The sequence below is a fragment of the Canis aureus genome, chromosome 29 (assembly GCF_053574225.1).
Source record: "Canis aureus isolate CA01 chromosome 29, VMU_Caureus_v.1.0, whole genome shotgun sequence".
Classification (NCBI taxonomy): Eukaryota; Metazoa; Chordata; class Mammalia; order Carnivora; family Canidae; genus Canis; species Canis aureus.
Window position 1 is genome coordinate 25,395,355 of NC_135639.1, and position 17,348 is coordinate 25,412,702.

A 17,348-nucleotide genomic window follows, 5' to 3' on the forward strand; every position below is an offset into this window, starting at 1 on the left:
ACCTCCCAGTTCAACTCACCTGCATCTTCCCATTTTCTTCTGACCTAAGATACTTTTTTTTTTTTTTTTGGTTCTTTTTTCCTTTTATTTAAAGCATTTATTTATTTATTTATTCATTCATTTATTTCATTCATTCATTCATTCATTCATTTGACAGAGAGAGAGAGAAAAGGAGTACGGGAAAGGCAGAGGGAGAGGGATAGTCAGACCCCGAACTGAACAGGGAGCCTGACATGATCTTGGGATCATGATCCGAGCTGCAGTCAGACACTTAACCTGAGCCAAGAAGGTTGACCTGAGATACTTTTTCCAGTGTTACTAACGGAAGACCTAGAAATACTGGGGATAGAATGAGAAGCAGTGGAAGAGCATTTTTTTATACATATGGATCCTTGGCCAGTTGGGTTCTGCCGGCACTGGAAGCAGTAGGTTTTCTAAATGCATAGCCTAGGGGGAGAAGCAAGGGTCTGTAGATGAGGCTGGCTTGACCAGAGTGCTGATGGAGATTTGGAGGACCAGGAGAGAGGGTCTTGGGGAGTAGTAGGAACCTGAGTTTGAATTCCAGCCCAGCACTTACTACCCTGGGCCACTTACTCAGTAACTCTCCTTGCTCATCTGTAAAATGGAGACCATATGTCCTAGCCTGGCACATCATAGGGTCCAGTAATCCTCCCAACTCACTGGCCTGCCCACCCTCTCCCCTAGGTCATCGATAAGAATTCGGGCGGTTGGTGGTATGTGCAGATCGGTGAGAAGGAGGGCTGGGCCCCTGCATCATACATCGATAAGCGCAAGAAGCCCAACCTGAGCCGCCGTACGAGCACACTGACTCGGCCCAAGGTACCCCCCCCAGCACCTCCTAGCAAGCCCAAGGAGGCCGAGGAGGGGCCAGTGGGCTCCACGGAGAGCCAGGACTCCCCCCTGAAGCTCAAGTACGAGGAGCCTGAGTATGACATCCCTGCCTTTGGCTTCGACTCAGAGCCGGAGCTGAGTGAGGAGCCCACGGAAGACAGTGGCTCGGGAGACCGGCGGCCTGCCCAGAGCCACAAGCCCTCACCTGCCTCCTCGCTGCAGCGGGCCCGCTTTCGGGTGGGCGGCTCCTCGGAGGATGTGGCCCTGGAGGAGGAGACCATCTATGAGAACGAGGGCTTCCGGCCATGTGCAGAGGACACCCTGTCAGCCAGACGCTCCTCCCGGGACAGTGACTCCCCCGGAGGCTCCCCTCTCTCCCTTGCCCGGAAAAACTCCCCCAAATCAGGCTCCCCCAAATCGTCATCACTCCTGAAGCTCAAGGCGGAGAAGAACGCCCAGGCGGAACTGGGGAAGAACCACTCCTCGGCCTCCTTTTCCTCGTCCATCACCATCAATACCACCTGTTCCTCCTCCTCCTCCTCTTCCTCCTTATCCAAGAACAGTGGCGACCTGAAGCCCCGTTCTGCCTCGGACGCAGGCATCCGTGGCACCCCCACGGTCGGACCAAAAAGGGATGCCGACCTGAAGGCTGGGCCAACCTCATGTGCCCGGGCCAAGCCATCAGTCCGGCCCAAGCCGTTCCTGAGCCGAGCAGAGTCCCAGAGCCAAGAGAGGATGGACATCAGCACTTTACGGCGCCAGTTGAGACCCACAGGCCAGCTCCGGGGAGGCCTCAAGGGCTCGAAGAGTGAGGATTCAGAGCTGCCCCCGCAGACAGGCTTCGAAGGCCCCGGCGAGGGCTCCCGAAGAGGCTCTGCGGACCTCATTACACCCCCAGCCGCCACACCCCCATGTCCCGCCAAGAAGGGACGAGAAGGGCAGGCCACCTCCTACACGACGTGCAGCGCCTACCAGAAGGTCCAGGACTCGGAGATCAGCTTCCCCGCGGGCGTGGAGGTGCAGGTACTCGAGAAGCTGGGAAGCGGCTGGTGGTACGTGAGATTTGGGGAGCTGGAGGGCTGGGCCCCCTCCCACTATTTGGTGCTTGGTGAGGATGAGCAGCCCGACTCCTCTGGCAAAGAGCCAGACCCTGGAAGCGCCAAAAGCAAGCAGAATGAGGGCAAGTCAGACAGCCTGGAAAAGATCGAGAAGCGGGTCCAAGCGCTGAACACAGTCAACCAGAACAAGAGGGCCACACCGCCCATCCCCTCCAAGCCCCCAGGGGGCTTCAGCAAGACCTCGGCAGCCGGGGCAGTGAAGATGAGGAACGGAGTGCGGCAGGTGGCAGTCAGGCCCCAGTCGGTGTTCGTATCCCCACCACCCAAGGACAACAACCTGTCCTGCGCCCTGCGGAGGAACGAGTCACTGACAGCCACCGATGGCCTCCGAGGCGTCCGCCGGAACTCCTCCTTCAGCACTGCGCGCTCCGCTGCTGCGGAGGCCAAGAGCCGCCTGGCCGAACGGGCTGCCAGCCAGGGCTCGGACCCACCTCTGCTGCCCGCCCAGCGCAACGGCATCCCCGTGTCCCCTGTGCGCCCCAAGCCCATCGAGAAGTCCCAGTTCATCCACAACAACCTCAAAGACGTGTATGTCTCCATTGCGGACTATGAGGGGGATGAGGAGACAGCAGGCTTCCAGGAGGGGGTGTCCATGGAGGTCCTGGAGAGGAACCCCAACGGCTGGTGGTACTGCCAAATCCTGGATGGGGCGAAGCCCTTCAAAGGCTGGGTGCCCTCCAACTACCTGGAGAAAAAGAACTAACGGTGGGGGGGCGCATGGGTCCTCCCGGCCTTGGTGTGGATGAGCGGTGAGGTGAAGACCAAGGGGAAAGGGAAACTGGGAGGGGGTGGGGGGCCAGCGGTAAGCCCTGCAGAATGCGTGACCTCAGAGATGCTCCCCTCTGGGCTGCCTCCCAGCTGGCAGGTAAGGTCTGGCGGCGGCCCACACTGAGCAGGGAAGCGAACGGGCAGGGGAGCACCAGGTCTGAAGCGAGGCAGAAGCGAGGAAGCTAAGCCCCACGCGGGCACCTCGGTGACTTGGCTGATGGACCTGGCACCGTTTGGGACAGGCCCCGCAGGAACTCCCAACTGTGCCTTGGCTGCAAATCTGGAAAAGATGTGATGGCGGGGGCCTCCCGTGCCCTGCCCCTACCCAGCCTGCTTTCTGTTGCTAGCACCTTGCCACCGGAGGTAGCGCTTGTATCACCCTAAACCTGTATTTGTGAATTGTGCTGGTTTCCTCCGGGACCGTCACCACCCACCCACCTCGGTGGCTCTGGGGCTGGGAAGGCGTCTCCTGGGAGCTCAGCCTGCCCCGGGGCCAGGCCACAGTCAGTGTCTGTTGGGTGAAGGAAAAGCAGTTCTGCAGGTGCCAGAGAGGATCACCCTGCTTACCCGACACCGTCCCTGGCCTTGAGGAGAGAGTCTGCCCGGCCTGGGGCATCCTGTCCGTGTTGGACCAGCAGCCCCAGAGTTTACAGAGAGGGTGGGCAAAGCCGTCAGTCTCTTCACCATCTGCACAGACTTTATTTGGGGCGTTATTGGGTGGGCAATTCTTTTGCATGTTTTGGGAGAGTTTTATTGATTTGGGGCTTCTGTGTCAGCCCTTGGGTTTTGGTCTTATTTTAGGGGTTGTTTGGGGGCCGGAGGGCGGTCAGCCTCATGGGGGACAGGATAATGAGCAGATGGGGCTTTTCTGTTGTGCTCTCACGGGGAGGTTGGTGGTTTCGTTTGCGTTTCCCTTTCTCTCCCTCCACGAGCCGAAGTCCTTTCCTTTGGTTTCCACTGTTGCGGACAATACCCGGGCTGAAGGCCCAGGTCCCAGACTTGGCAGAGCAGAGATGCCTCAGCGGGGGGCAGAACCGTCCCCAGGAGGGAGGAGGGGCTCATCCAGAAGAGGCAGCACTCAAGCTGCTGGGTGACCGCCGTTCTGCATATGTTCTCCCGCCCGGGCAGGAACTGGAGAAGTACCCAGCACCCCCACCGAGGGCCAAGGGGACCCCAGATGGGCCAGTCACCACAAGCCACCCCCTGCCTACACCTGATGCCACAGGTACCCGGAAAGATGGAGGACCCCAGGCTGGGAGCCGCTCTGGCCTTCCCAGAGTACAGTGCCCCCGTGAAGAGAGGAGAGAATAAAGTCCCTGTCAACTTTGGTTGTGTCTTTCAATTGTTGACGTTTCAGAGGGGACCCTCTGGAAGCCTTGGCTTCCCCAAGGACTCCCCCTGTGCTGGGAGTGGAATTCCACACGTGCCTTGACTGTGGACAGATCGGGCTTCACAGCCACCAGCTCAGCTGCCAGAGGCCTGGACTAAGGGTTGGTGTTTTCTACAAAGGAGGAAAGGCCTTCCCTGTACCCCTGCCCCCCACCCAGGCAGTGTATGTTGCCTGAAGATCGGCTCGAGACCCTGTGTTCCGTGCCTGATGCCCCACCCGCCCCCACATCCCCAAGGCCTCGCCTGGGCATCTCCCCGGCCCTCCTCCCTCCCGTACACTGATGCCTGGCAGCTACAGCAGACTGCTCCTGTTCTTTGTTGAAGGGCCGTGGTGAGATTTTGTTTCCTTTTGTTTTGTTTGTGAGTTTAAAATTGAAATTAGTTAATTTTCTTCTGCTGGACAGTATTAAATAGAGCAGGATATTGAGTTAATCTGCTAGGTTGCAGTACTAATGGTAGTGGTTTAGTGTCTTCATATTAATATTATTTGGACTTATTTGAACAATAATGATAAAGAAGTGGTTCATTATTTTTTAATTAATGCACTTTAATAAGGTGGAATGGAAAGAAACCCAGAGAGCAAAGTGCATTACTTAAAGATGCAGTATATACTTTTCTCATTTTTAAGCAGCACATATTTATTAAAAGAAAAAGAAGTAATTTATGATTATTTAAAATAAAATTTAAAAGTAGAGTGACTATTGGGTGAAAGGACCTTCCATGTAGCTGTCTTCCAGGGGGAGGGCCCCAGCGGCCTCGTTCCTCCAATGTCTGCACTGAGCCAGTTCAATCAGTAACGTGCCAGCCAGGCCAGGAGGGAGTGCAGGACGCATCTGCCAAGCACAGAGCATCTCAGTTGGGACTGGACCACGGTGTTCCCCAGAGCCTGCCTTTCCCTGCCCTTCCTCACTGTCTGCACTGCCCCCCGGGGCTCTCCAGCACCCATGCTCCCCCAGGACCCTCTCTCCTTAATCCCCAGTGCTCTAAGTGATAGTCATTCCATATGACCTCGAAAGTCACTCCATCCCATTCCCTTCTTTCACTGCAGCCCAAGGACAGGAAATTACTTTCCAGAACCACGTAGCTAGTTCATGGCTCCAATCCTTGCACCCCACTGCACCAATCCTTGCGCTCCTTCCCATCCCCATTGTAGTTTATCAAATGGTCATCATGTTTACATTGTGACATCCAGCCCCCTGAGGACGGCTGGGAGTTGCTCAGGCCTCTAAGGAAAAGTGGGGAATGCTGCCACCTGGTGACAGCATGTAGATTTGGGCAGTGACTAGGGATTGCCATACCCCACCTTCGCACCTCACCCCCTCATCACGCCCTGACTCCCAACACAACACAAACCCTGCAAACCCAAAGATAATATGAATACTTGAAGCAAGAAGGGTGCATGCCAGTCCCTCTCAGACATGCCAGGGGATGCCAGGCCTGGTGCCCCTGGACTCCTAGCCCCACCCTGGGCAAGAGGGCCTTTCCCTAGAGCTACTGAGCTGCTTTGTGATGTTGGAGGGTACCGCCAGCAGCAGGTGGAGGAGGGAGGGCCCTGTGGCTCTGACCCATCTGGAGGAAAACCACCAGATCGGACAAAAAAAAAAAAAGGAAAAAGAAAAATGAAATCTCAGCAGTGTCCAAACCCAGTTTCCCATTAGTTGCGATTGAAAATGTGAAATGGCATTGTATTGCTGTATACTGCAACTTTAACCATAATGAGCCCTTCTGAGGTCATTATTGAGCTTTATATAATGCCCGAAGATGCATCATTTGGTGCTTTTTCTTTCAGCTTAAAGACTTTTTTTCTTTCATTACAAGGGGAAAAAAAAGTCTTCATCTCTCTCCCACTTTCAAACAGTGGGCCTGGCTGGGGTCCCTGGGCCTGCCACGCTGTTCCCACTGGGCCAAGGGACCTCGGGGGAAGCGAGAGAGAGCCAGGAGGGGTGGCCGTGGCGGGGCCCTGTCTTGCCAGCCAGCCTCTGCCCTCCACCCCTCGCCTGCCCTCAGAGGCTTCTCCTTCTTCCTCTCGATTCTCCATCTTGACGAAGGCATTATATAGAACCGTTTTAATCACTTTCAGATGTTAGAGCAGCATATCTTACTGGTATTTGTATCCATCGCTTTCCTCAGCAAGGCATGTTACTACTTTTATCGTCTAAGGAAAAGAGACAAGGGAATTTCGGTTGAGCATTATTTTCATATTACTAGTATTTGCAGAGTAGGCATAGAACTATTTAAGTTTAGACATTGTTTTGGTAGTTTATTTTAGGGGAAAAAAAAAGTAGCCCCTATTTTTCCTGGTTTTTTTTTTTTTTTTTTGTATTTAACTAATATATTATTTCTTTAAGGTTACTCACTTCCCCTTCCTCTCCCAATACTTTGCATTCTCAATCGAAAATGAAAACAATCTGAGAGACAGGAAAGTGCAATATTATCGAGGGCTGCAAGGGCCTGTTGGGACAGTGGCGGGAGGCCTGGTGGCCCCGTGTGTCAGTGGGAGGAGGCGGGGCTGCTGGAAGGGAGCCATAGCTTTGGAGCAGACAGGTGACCTTCTGGATATTGATCTTTTGCCCCCCCCCGCCCCCCAGCAAGGTGGCAGGGCTCCCTCCCAGAGGGCAGCCCCTTCTTCTGTTGGGTGTCCTCCGCCCAGGAGGGATTCAGGGATGAGGCATGGGGCTCTTGACCTCCCGGGGCCCCAGCCCTCGGAGCAGAGCAAGGACATCCAGGAACGGTTCCTTGTTTTCATTTCCATTGTTTTTCAGCCAGCTGCCCAGAAAGGCCGGTCTCAAAAAGTCACTCCCAGCAGCCTTCTCTCACCCCAGTCTCCTGATGTTTGGGCCATGATCCTTTTGATGTGTGTTTGAATCTTTCTAAAACTATGTAACCTCAGTTCAGTTTATGGGCAGGAACCCTTAATGTAACCAAATCCTTTTTCAGGGATATGTGGGTGCCTTGAGCCCTACATACCCCAGTGAGACACCAGTTCCCACAAGCCTGCAGCTAGGCCTGGTGCTAAGCTTGGGCCACCCATTCATCTCAAGGACTTCAGCCTGAGGAGTGAGCCCTGCCTCTTGCTTAATTAACACCTGACAGTTCCCAGAGGGCCTGAGAGAAGCATCTAAGGGGCCTACTCAGGTCTCTGTAGACAGCTTCCCACAGTGGGTAACTGAGCTGGCCTCTTCCTCACCTGGCGCTGGTCGAGAAAGCAGCAGGATGGGAAGTCTCTGGGTCCAAGCCCTTGGAGCTCTGCCCTTCGGGGCTCCAGGGACGTCCTCGCAGGCTTGTCCTCTCCATCTCCAGTACTGTATGCTTGCTGCTCCAACCCCTCCGTTTGCTGAATTTCTGTACAAATATGGATCTGTGTGCCCCAAGTGGGACTGTGCCCCCGTGTGTGGGTGTCTCTCCTTGGAGTGTATACATCTATGTGTCCAATCTTTGAGAATCTCGATACAGAGCTCTCTGGAAAGAGAATCATCCACATTGCTGAAGAATTAAGATTCCCTCATTTTTTTTGAGGGCTGTGTGTTGAGAGAGTGAGTGAGTGTGTGTGTGTTGGTAATTTCCCACTTGAACTAAATAGCACGGGGTTAGAGAATAAACACCGGGCAAGCTGTCTCCATTTTACAAGTCCTTGGCATTGGGCAGGTCCCATGAGACTCGCAGCTTCTGGCAGCAAGTGTGTGTTACTCACACGTAATTCTGGCTGGAGAGTGCAATGTGTCTTTTTTTTTTTTTTTTTTTTTGTAATTATTTTATTATTTTGTTGGAAACTTCACACTGGCATTAACAGATCTAGCAGAAGCAGCCTAGGCCATCATCCCGGGCTCCAAAATGAAGATGCGGTTGGACTGGGTCACCACCTACAGATGTGCTGTCCGGCAGGCCGACCCCGCCCGCTGCCATGCATGTTATCACTGCGGGAGTCCCCAGGTAGTAAGAGCCACTAGCCCTCAGTTCTTGTGTTTCTGAGGGTGGTCATGCTGCTTGGGGTGGGGAAGCCTGCTGCTCATAGGTCGGTAGACCCGCATGTGCACGCACACCAGACTGCAGGCCCCAACTGGGCATGTCACAGGAACAGTGGGGAGCGTAGGGGGGCCTTGACCTAACTGAGGTCTTTGCCTAAATCGTGATCCCTATTTGAGGTGGCCTCAGTGGTTCTCAAGTTCTGTGACCAGAGACAGTGACAGGATGAGGTTGCAGCCTTGTTTCAGGAAAAACAGCCTCCCTCTTACTTTGTCCTGTGCGCCTAGATCCGCAGCCAGAAGTTGGGCTCACTGGTGCTCCCAGACCGAGTAGAGGGCTCTACTTTCTAAGGCTGTGATCCCAACCTCCTATTAGGGTTACCATGCAATCTCCTTTCCCCAATCCAAACTTTTGAATCTTGGGTTTGCACTTGACCTTGACAATCAGCCCCCTTTCCCATCCCAGTCCTAGAACTTAGTGGCCTTAGAGAATGGATTTTGGAGATGAAGGTTCCTCCTTTAGTTCCCAGTACCACCCTGGCTAAGGGCTGGGCCTCAGGAGGTGAAAGGAGGGAGAGAGCGCATGTGAGAGAATTGTTTTAAAGCAGAAGGGCGGCTCGAGCATGTTGGAGGCAAGCGAGAGGCACGTTGGCGTGATGCGTGTGTGCATGTTTGGAGCAGCTGGGCGTACTGTCCCTTCCCTGGGAAGGCGGCTTCCAGAAGAGGATGTCTTCTAGGCAGAAAGGGAAAAGTGTGAGAAGGCTGAGAGGATTTGGAGGCTGGAGTTTAGTCTTTATTCAAAAGAAGGAAGAAGTCAATACTGAGTGTTTCAGGAGAAAGAGAACAGGTACAGAAGGAATTTACTGTTTCAACACCCAAGGGTCCAGCCAGAACAGGTTGGAAAAGCCCTAAGATTTGGCCACAGAAGAGGCTGACCCGAGGAAACAGCTACCTGCTGGGCCACAACCTGGGTCCTTAGGATATTGCTAAGGAACAGTCCTTGATTTGCTCAGTGGGGACAGGAAAGTTGCTAGCAACAAAGCCATCTTTGAGTTTGGAGGCTCTCACTCCAGAACATTCTTCCATCCCCTAGGTTCCCAGCAGGTTTTGCCCACATCCCTTTGTCCAACCCAGAGCTAGCCTCTCAAATTGCTCGAATCGATTAGAGACCAGTGAGCATAATGGATTGTATAGTAATGACCCCCGCCCCCAAACTGGAAGCTCAGGGTCCAGATCCCACCAAGCATGTCTGGGAGGAAGGCAGCCTCATCTTTTCTTCTGTTGACACCAGTATTCGTGAGAATCTCCACTGATAGCCGTGGCTGCTCGGCCTGCTGAGTCACACCTCAGGTGTGACTCAGAAGCCAAGGTGCCGTGCGCACTCCTCCACAGACATGCCCTTCATTTTCGGTGGCCTGGCACCAAGGCACCTTTCCATAAGCACCTACTTCAGAGAAAGAAGGGTCAACAGAGCCACCTTTCTCAGATCTGCAACTTGTTCTCTACAACAGGTTTTGGGGGTTTTGTTTTGTTTTGGTTTGGTTTTTTTTACCGGGACATAGGATGGAAAGAGGGTTTCACTGACAATTCCTGAGAGGCCTGCAGGGAGGTGACTTATGAATGAAGATGTGAGTGGCAGGTCCCTAAAGTGTGGTTTGTGGACTGCATGGTTGCATGTGAACTGCTGGATGTCTCTGAGGCTCCAGAACTTTGGGGGGCTCTTCATGGTGTCCACTTAATCCCTCCCAGCTCCTAGCAGGCTCCGTGGGGTCAGCAGGGGGTTGTGTTCTCTTCTGCCCTTAGCAGAGAAACTGAAGGAAAGGACATTGAACTCAGCGCAGTCAATTTGAGTGCTAAAAAATTTCCAGGATCCATGGTGGTGCTAAACTATCTCCATGTTTCTAATATTTTTAATAGTTTTTTTTTTTTCCTCATCACAAAAATGCAGTGTCCTTGGGGAAGGGACCCAACCCCTTGGCCTGCCACTTTCCAGGTGTCCTATATCATGCTGACGGGACTCTTTGGTCTGCAGAAAATACTCTGTCTTGGCATGCTTCTAGACTGTAAGATTTGGGTTTTTTTGTTTTGTATTTTGTTTATGTTTACATCTTGTATTTCCCAGAAAACTAAATAAAGTTTTTGGCCTTTTTAATTGAACAGAATCACCTCTTAATTCTCCCTGCCATCAGAAAAGCCATCCAGCTGAATGGCAAAAGCCACATTATCTAGAACACAGCATTCTGGCCCTCTGAGGACGCCAGGCTGGAGGGGGGGTGAGGGGGTGGGGAGGTGTAGGGGGCAGGGGAGGCAGGTAAGTGGCCACTTTTGTTGCGGAGAGCCACGCTCAAGTTCCTCCTCCCTTCCCCCACTCCCCTGCCTTCCCCTGCTTCAGGAAGCTTTCTGGGCAGTGGCCAAGGCTTTGAGAAAAGAGAGATGCAGATCTTGGGGCAAAAGACCCACATCCAGCAGGCCTAGCTGGCCCCTCAGCTCAGAACCCCTGATCCTCCATTGCTTTTGCTGGACTCCATCTGCACACAGGGCTGGGCTGTCCAGGCACAGGGACTGGAGCATCATCCCAGGAGAGGGGGCAGGAAGGCAGGCATGCTCTGTGCTGGAGTCCCAGCCCCACCAAATGAGCATGAGGCCCACGTTGTCCCCACACCCCAGACCCGCTCCACCACTCCCAGTTCCTACAGCCAAACTGATATACTGAGCACATCTAGGTTTCTTTAAAGGTCCCTGGCCAGGGGCCTCCCTTTCCTATCCAGCTGTCACCTATACTGGCCCCTCCTGACTTGTGTGATGGATCTGTCATCCTCCCATTAGCCCCTAGATGGCAGTGTCACCCCACGAGGGTTTGGGGCCAGGTTTGAGCCCACCTCAGCCTTAACACAGAGCTGAGCAGGCCTGTGGACTCTCACTACTCCTGCCCCAGTAAACACAGCTCCTCAAGGATCCGAGCATCTGAGGCCACCAAAGGGCAGTGGCTTCTCCCTTTTAACTTACAAGGCTCATCTGGCCTTCCAGCCCCTACTGTCCAAGTCCCAGGTCACACTCCAGTCCCCCGTTCCAGGGAGTCTTCCCCCATTGCTGGCTCCCCTCCATTTCCAGGACACCTGGCCATTCACCCCCACCCCGACCCTCCCTCCCTCCCCAACCCTCCACACAGCAGAGCGCAGCCCTCAGGCTGGTACGAAATCACCTTTATTCACAATCACAGCGATCCAAGTTCACAAAGGAGGCAGCAACTATCCCAGCACTAACAGAGACGGTGATACGGATGGCTTCCTCTCCCCAAACCTCAAGCCACGCAGCCCCTGCACTTAAGACCTTCCCTTGCCTCTGACATGAGACTCCTGACTGTAGAGGGTCACCCCCTGGCCCACCCCACCCTACTCCCATGGAAGAGGTCTCCAGGGTCAGTGGCTGGGGACAGAGACCCACAGGGGAACCATGACTTTCTAGGGACCCACTGCAAGGCAGGGGCAAAGGCCCAGCCTGGTGTTCTAACCCCTGGTGCTGTCCCACCCACCACCCCATAGGGCCTCCTCACCAAAGAACTCCCAAGAGTCCCACAGAGAGTCTGCTCTCCTCCCCCAAACAATCATTTTACAGAGGTTGCAGCTGAGGCTGAGAGGGGCTATGACCTGGCCAGGGCCACGCAGGTGGCCAGGCCTAGAATTCCATACTCTGCCAGCCACAGCGAGCAGAGTCTCTGATGGCCGTGAAAAGCCACTGGAGGGGGAAGAGGGCTGGGAGCCTGGCAGGAGGTGGGGGACCAGGCTGAGACTCTGAGAGAGGCCCTAGCCCATGGCCTATCAGAGTAGGGCAGGCAAGGCTGAGAGCTATAGCCTAAGAGCAGGGGCCAGGGGACACTCCACCCCAGAACCAGGAGTAACCCAGAGGTGCTGGGACCAGGCCCCTTCCCTCCATCTTTCCTGGAGGCGAAGAGCCTTCCTAAGAACAGCCTCCCTGCTCTACTATGAGTAGACCTTCCCAGCCGTGTTCCCTGGCCCAAGCTAGACTCCCCTCCTTCAGCCTTCCAGAACTTTTTATGTCCTCATGGAAGGGGAAGCTCTGGGGCCTCCTGACACGTCTGAGCCAACTTTGCTAACCCTGCTGCAGCCCAGAGAGGAAGGGCACTTTGTGGCTCTGGGTGATTCACCAGCCCCAGGGCTAAGGAGGCTCAGTCTATCTCTTTGTAAAATGGACACAATTTGACAGGCCGCCTCCAAATTCAGCCCCTTTTATGGAGCTCTAATTCACGGTAAATAGAGATGGCTATGGACTTTGTGCTGGAGCCTGGGGAAGATTCTGAGTGATAACTACCTCTGCAGCCTTCTTTCGCCAGGTACTCCGCACACCAGGGCACCATTTCTAGGGGTCCGGGGGATGGCAACTCAATCCCCTCCCCCAAAGACCTACCCACAAACTAAATAAATAAATAAATTAAAGTAAGGAAAAAAGGCTGGTTTTACCCCAGGGCACCCCACCCCCACCCCCACTCCAGCACCCTGGCCGTGCCTAGGAATGCTACAGTCTGAGTATCAGCCAGGCCCAGGACAGCACTGAGATCCCAGAGGACAGGTCACAGAGCACAGATGCAAACCTGCTCTTGGAGACCCTGCCACAAGACGGACGCTGCCTACACTGAGGCTGATGCCCTGGGCAGCAGCATCTCACGAGATGACTGGGACAGAAAGGCTGTGGCCAGGAAGGGGCCCTCTGCATCTCCGCCAGGGCACAGGGTCAGAGACCCAGAACCTGGAGCCTTCTGTGGCCTGTCCATCCACCCGTCCTGGGTGAGTAGGAGAGGGACATGGCATGGGGGCTGCAGCCTGCCCAGGGCGAGAGGCATCCACTGGCCTTCCCCCCTGGTTGCCAGGCCTGAGGGACAGGGAAGAGAGGAAGGAGAAGATAGATACAGGTCAGAGAGTAAGGTAGCAGCTGAGAGGCTGCCTGCCTAGGGCTGTTGAGCAGGTTGTACACTGTTCAAGGGCAGCTAGCTAAGAGAACAAATAGAGGCTGAAGTCCAGGCCATACTCCTAAATGCCCTAGCTCAGGGACACATCTGCCCAGAAGAAACGTGTTTTCTAACTCTCACATGGACTGGAGGACTTCCTTGCAGACTGCCCCAGATGGGGAAGGATTAGGACAGGCTGAGACCCCCGTTTAGCCCCTCAGCATGCAGGGTGGAGCTGGGTGCAGAGACGGGAAAGACGGAGAGAGCTAACTCCCCCCCTCCTCTCTGCTGGGCAATTCGTATCTGCCCCTCACCTCCCTGCCCTATATCCCCTTTCTTCCCAAACCTTTGAGGGCCTCAGTTTCCCATGTTTAATGAAGAAGGGAAAAGAGTTTCCAAGATGAGGAAGAAGAGGAGGAGCCCTGTTGGCTTGCCCCTCGGCTGGAGTGGGGCCAAAGCCTGAGGAGGCAGGCGTGCAGGGGTGGCGGGGCAGCCACAACGGGCTAGGAGCTGCGGTAGGTCTTGATAATGTCCTTGATGGGGCGGCGGCAGATGGGGCAGCAGGCGTGCAAAGCCTTCTTGAGGCGAAGGCCACAGGCATAGCAGAGGCACATGTGGCCACATGTGTAGATGACCGTGTCCACTGCGTGCTCATAGCAAATGGTGCACTCATCACTCCACTGTCCTGTGCCTGGGGTCACTGGCGACTCAGGCAGGCTCACTGGTGAGTTGGGGGCCGTCCCTGGGGACAAGTGGACACCAGTCAGTGAGGACATGGCCCGGTCTGGCCCCAGGTTCATGAGAAGAGAGCCCCTGGTGTCTCACTCCATTTATTGGGATCTGCTTGTTTACCTTGACAACCCACTTCCTGGGCACTAGGAGGCACCCGATGAGGGCCCCGGGCGGCAGCGAGAGGAGAAGCGCAATGGAGGAAGGGAGGCAGCCCACGCTCTTGTAAGGAAGGCCCCTCCTGAGCTATCCTCTGGGTTTCCCTGTCTGCTAAAAAGTGCTCGGGAGAAAGTTGCCCAGCTGCGGGGCAGGGTGGGATTCACCCCAGAAATTACCACCCAACAAGTGTTCACTGAGCCTATCCTATCTCCAGCTCCTCCAGGGCCCGCCTCTGACCCAGAGGCCACACGCCGGCCTCAGCCAGGGGTTCTCCGAGCGGTCGGCCTACTTACCGCCAGCAGAGCTTCCCAGGGGTCCGGAGCTGCACGTGCTGAGCAAGGGGTCGTCGGAGAGGCGGCTGCCCAGGGCGCTGGGCGAGGTTGGTGTGGAGGCAGGGGAGCAGGACAGTGAGGGGATGCCCCGCTCTGCCAGGATGGTGGAGCCTGCAGAAGGCAAGGGTGGGGGGACGCATGAGCCACTGAGAGGCCTACTGGGAGAAAGCTCAGGTCCCCACCCCTCCTGGAGGTTCCCAGGAGAGAAAGTGCTGACACAGCAACGACCACACAGCCCAGCCACTGGATGGGTTCAGGGCAGGATTCCATAAAGTGGCCCAGTGCCCGGCCCCAGCTCTGTTCCCACCTGCAAATTGGAGGCCCACTTCATGCTCTGTCGTTACTCCATCAGCAGGCTCCAGACAAGCCCCCCCGCCTAGAATCCCACCTCCACCCTCCCCGTGCATCCTCACCTTCAAGGTTTCCCGTGCTAGACAACAAAGTCCCCTCCTCCTGCCCAACAGCGCCCTTCCAGTCCCAGCCTGACCCTCCTATTCCAAACCCTGTGCTGGCTCCATCGCCACCCCACATAGCCCCCCACCTTCTCCTGTGCATTGGCACCTCTCAGATGCCCTTCAGCATCTCCTAAGCTCATTCTGTGCTACATTCTCTCCCTTCTTCCTTCCCTCCTTTCTCTCCTTCCACTCCTCTCCTCACCTTCCTTTCTTCCTTCCTCCCTGCTTGCTCCTCCCTTCAACAAGGTACCAGGTACCTACTAGGTACCATCCACTGTGTAAACATAACACTGAGAATGATACCGACAGAGCCCTTGCCCTCAAAGACCTAACTGTCCAGGGAGCCCCTTGGGGCTGTCCTCAAAGCTCCTCCTCTGGGGACCTTTGACCACCCCCACAAACCACATTACTTACTTAGCACTGACCAGCCACACACACCACATACATGGGACTAAACCACCACAGAGCTGGGGTATTATTTGTTCTTTGCCCAGGTAAACAGCCTTGTTTCCAGGTGAACTATGAGCCTCCTGAAAGCAGGAAATTATATTCACCTGTGACTTTCCCACAGGCTCTAACACATTGCCCTACACATAAATGCTCTGTGAGATCCTTTTCATCATTAGGTGTTCTAATTCATTTAATACTCACTGTTTCTAAGTATTCATTAGATATCCATGGGTTTTCTCTTAGTGTTAATAGTTTTCAAGTTAATTTTATCATCTTCTTTCAGAAATTCATACTTTGTATTTCCTTTTCTTACCCTATTGCACTGGCTAGCATTTTCAGAACAATACTTTAAGGCATCCCTATGATATTCCTGACTTTAATGAGAACGTTTCTCACATTTCATCATTAAGTACAAAACTGGCAGTAGTTTTGGAGGATAGGAAATATCCTTCCATTCTTAGTTCACTTAGGCCTTTCATGAAGCCAACCACTCCTCTGTAAGGTAAATAATAACCCTTCACACACTGTCCCTGGCTTGTTTTTCCTTTGCAGTCCATCAGGATCGCCAAACACCAATTTGCTGACTGAGATGCCCAGCTCTTCTACAGCCCAACTGCCCTCTGGTTAGCATACATCGTTTAACATATATCTAGATGATTATTCTTAAACACCCACCTTGGCCCACTTACCTCTCAGGACATTTAAGCCCTGATTTTTTTTTTTTTTAAGCTTCTCCTGTGTCTAGTAAGCCTCTTTGGGGAACAGAAGTCTCATTGGAAAGCTACTTATCTATTATTAGATGGTGCTGAGGTGGGAGAGTACCCTCCCCTTATGTAATTTCCTTCGTCTGAGGAGCAGTGTCTCCCAGTGAGTGTAGCCAAGTATCTTTTTACCTCAGCCTGATTTTTTTCCGCACCCCAGTCTGATTTCTTTTTATTCCATCCTGAATTTTCACCCCAACTTCTTTCCTTCCTGATTTCTTTTCATTTCTTACTGATCCGTTTTCCTCAATCATAACTTCTTAGCACCTTGCCTCATTTCTTTTCATTCCTTTTCAAATTTATTTTTCACTGCATCTTCATTTGGTCTCTTTGCAGAGTAAGAAGTCCCCACATATTTTATCTAATTTCACAAACTCTAACACGCTCACAATCACCAACAGCAATATGCATGCTTTCAGTTACTCATCACGTGTGCCTACACACAGACATACCAACCTTAGAGCGTAACACACGTTCACTCACATACATTGTCTACAAAGCCTCCTGGGGTGAGGTCTAGGATGGGGCTATGAACCCCAGAGATCTCCAAACTTGCCTGAGCAAACCTGCTTAAAAAAAAGAATTCAGGCACCTGGGTGGCTCAGTGGTTTAGCTTCTGCCTTTGGCTCAGGGTGTGATTCTGGGGTCCTGGGATCAAGTCCTGCTTCGCTTTTCCCTTGCCCATGTCTCTGCCTCTCTCTCTGCCTCTCATGAATCAATCAATAATTTTTTTTTTTAATTCAGAGGGGGCCTGGGAGGTTCAGTCAGTTAAGTGTCCAACTCTTGATTTCAGCTCAGGTCGTAATCTGAGGGTTGTCAAATCAAGCCCCGTGTGTGGCTCCACGCTGAGCATGGAGAGCCTCCTTGGGATTCTCTCTCTCTCCCTCTCCCTCTGCCCCTCCCTGCTCTCTCATTCTCTCTTGAAATAAAATAAAATCTTACAAAAAAAAAAAAAAGAATTCAGATCTTATCTGGATTTATCCAACATCTACAGAATCAAAATCTCTGCAGGTGGGATTCAAAACTCTGCACTTTAGTAGGCCTCGTTGTGAATGTAATGGAGCTAGCCCAGTCTAGCGCAGCTGTTGGAAAAGACCAGCTCTGGGGATCCCTGGGTGGTGCAGCGGTTTGGCGCCTGCCTTTGGCCCAGGGCGCGATCCTGGAGACCCGGGATCGAATCCCACGTTGGGCTCCCGGTGCATGGAGCCTGCTTCTCCCTCTGCCTATGTCTCTGCCTCTCTCTCTCTCTCACTGTGTGCCTATCATAAAAAAAAAAAAAAAAAAAAAAGAAGACCAGCTCTGGCAAAGTATGCATACTTGTGCACCCTGGGGAAACAGAGGCCCCTGGAGAGGCTTTGTGAAAAGAAGATTTCTGGCCACATTCGTTCAGAAAAAGCTGTACATCATAAC

At 53.5% G+C, this 17,348-nt stretch overlaps 2 protein-coding genes across 12 annotated transcripts in view; one reads left to right on the plus strand and one right to left on the minus strand.

The window, feature by feature from the left end:
- The window catches only part of SH3PXD2A (SH3 and PX domains 2A), a 234,516-nt gene extending 224,275 nt beyond the window's left edge, over positions 1-10,241 (plus strand). For all 7 annotated transcript variants that reach the window (XM_077877769.1, XM_077877766.1, XM_077877767.1 and 4 more), the window contains one exon: positions 706-10,241. In XM_077877769.1, coding sequence (XP_077733895.1) covers positions 706-2,673 — 1,968 coding nt within the window. In that variant the 3' untranslated portion in view covers positions 2,674-10,241. The remainder of the gene's footprint in view (positions 1-705) is intronic.
- A 1,036-nt stretch (positions 10,242-11,277) lies between these two features.
- Positions 11,278-17,348, minus strand: part of NEURL1 (neuralized E3 ubiquitin protein ligase 1) — a 79,534-nt gene continuing 73,463 nt past the window's right edge. For 4 of the 5 annotated variants that reach the window (XM_077877778.1, XM_077877775.1, XM_077877776.1 and 1 more), the window contains 2 exons: positions 14,234-14,383; positions 11,278-13,794 (listed from right to left, as the gene is read on the minus strand). In XM_077877778.1, coding sequence (XP_077733904.1) covers positions 13,556-13,794; positions 14,234-14,383 — 389 coding nt within the window. In that variant the 3' untranslated portion in view covers positions 11,278-13,555. The remainder of the gene's footprint in view (positions 13,795-14,233; positions 14,384-17,348) is intronic. The other variant, XM_077877777.1, reaches the window with a different exon arrangement.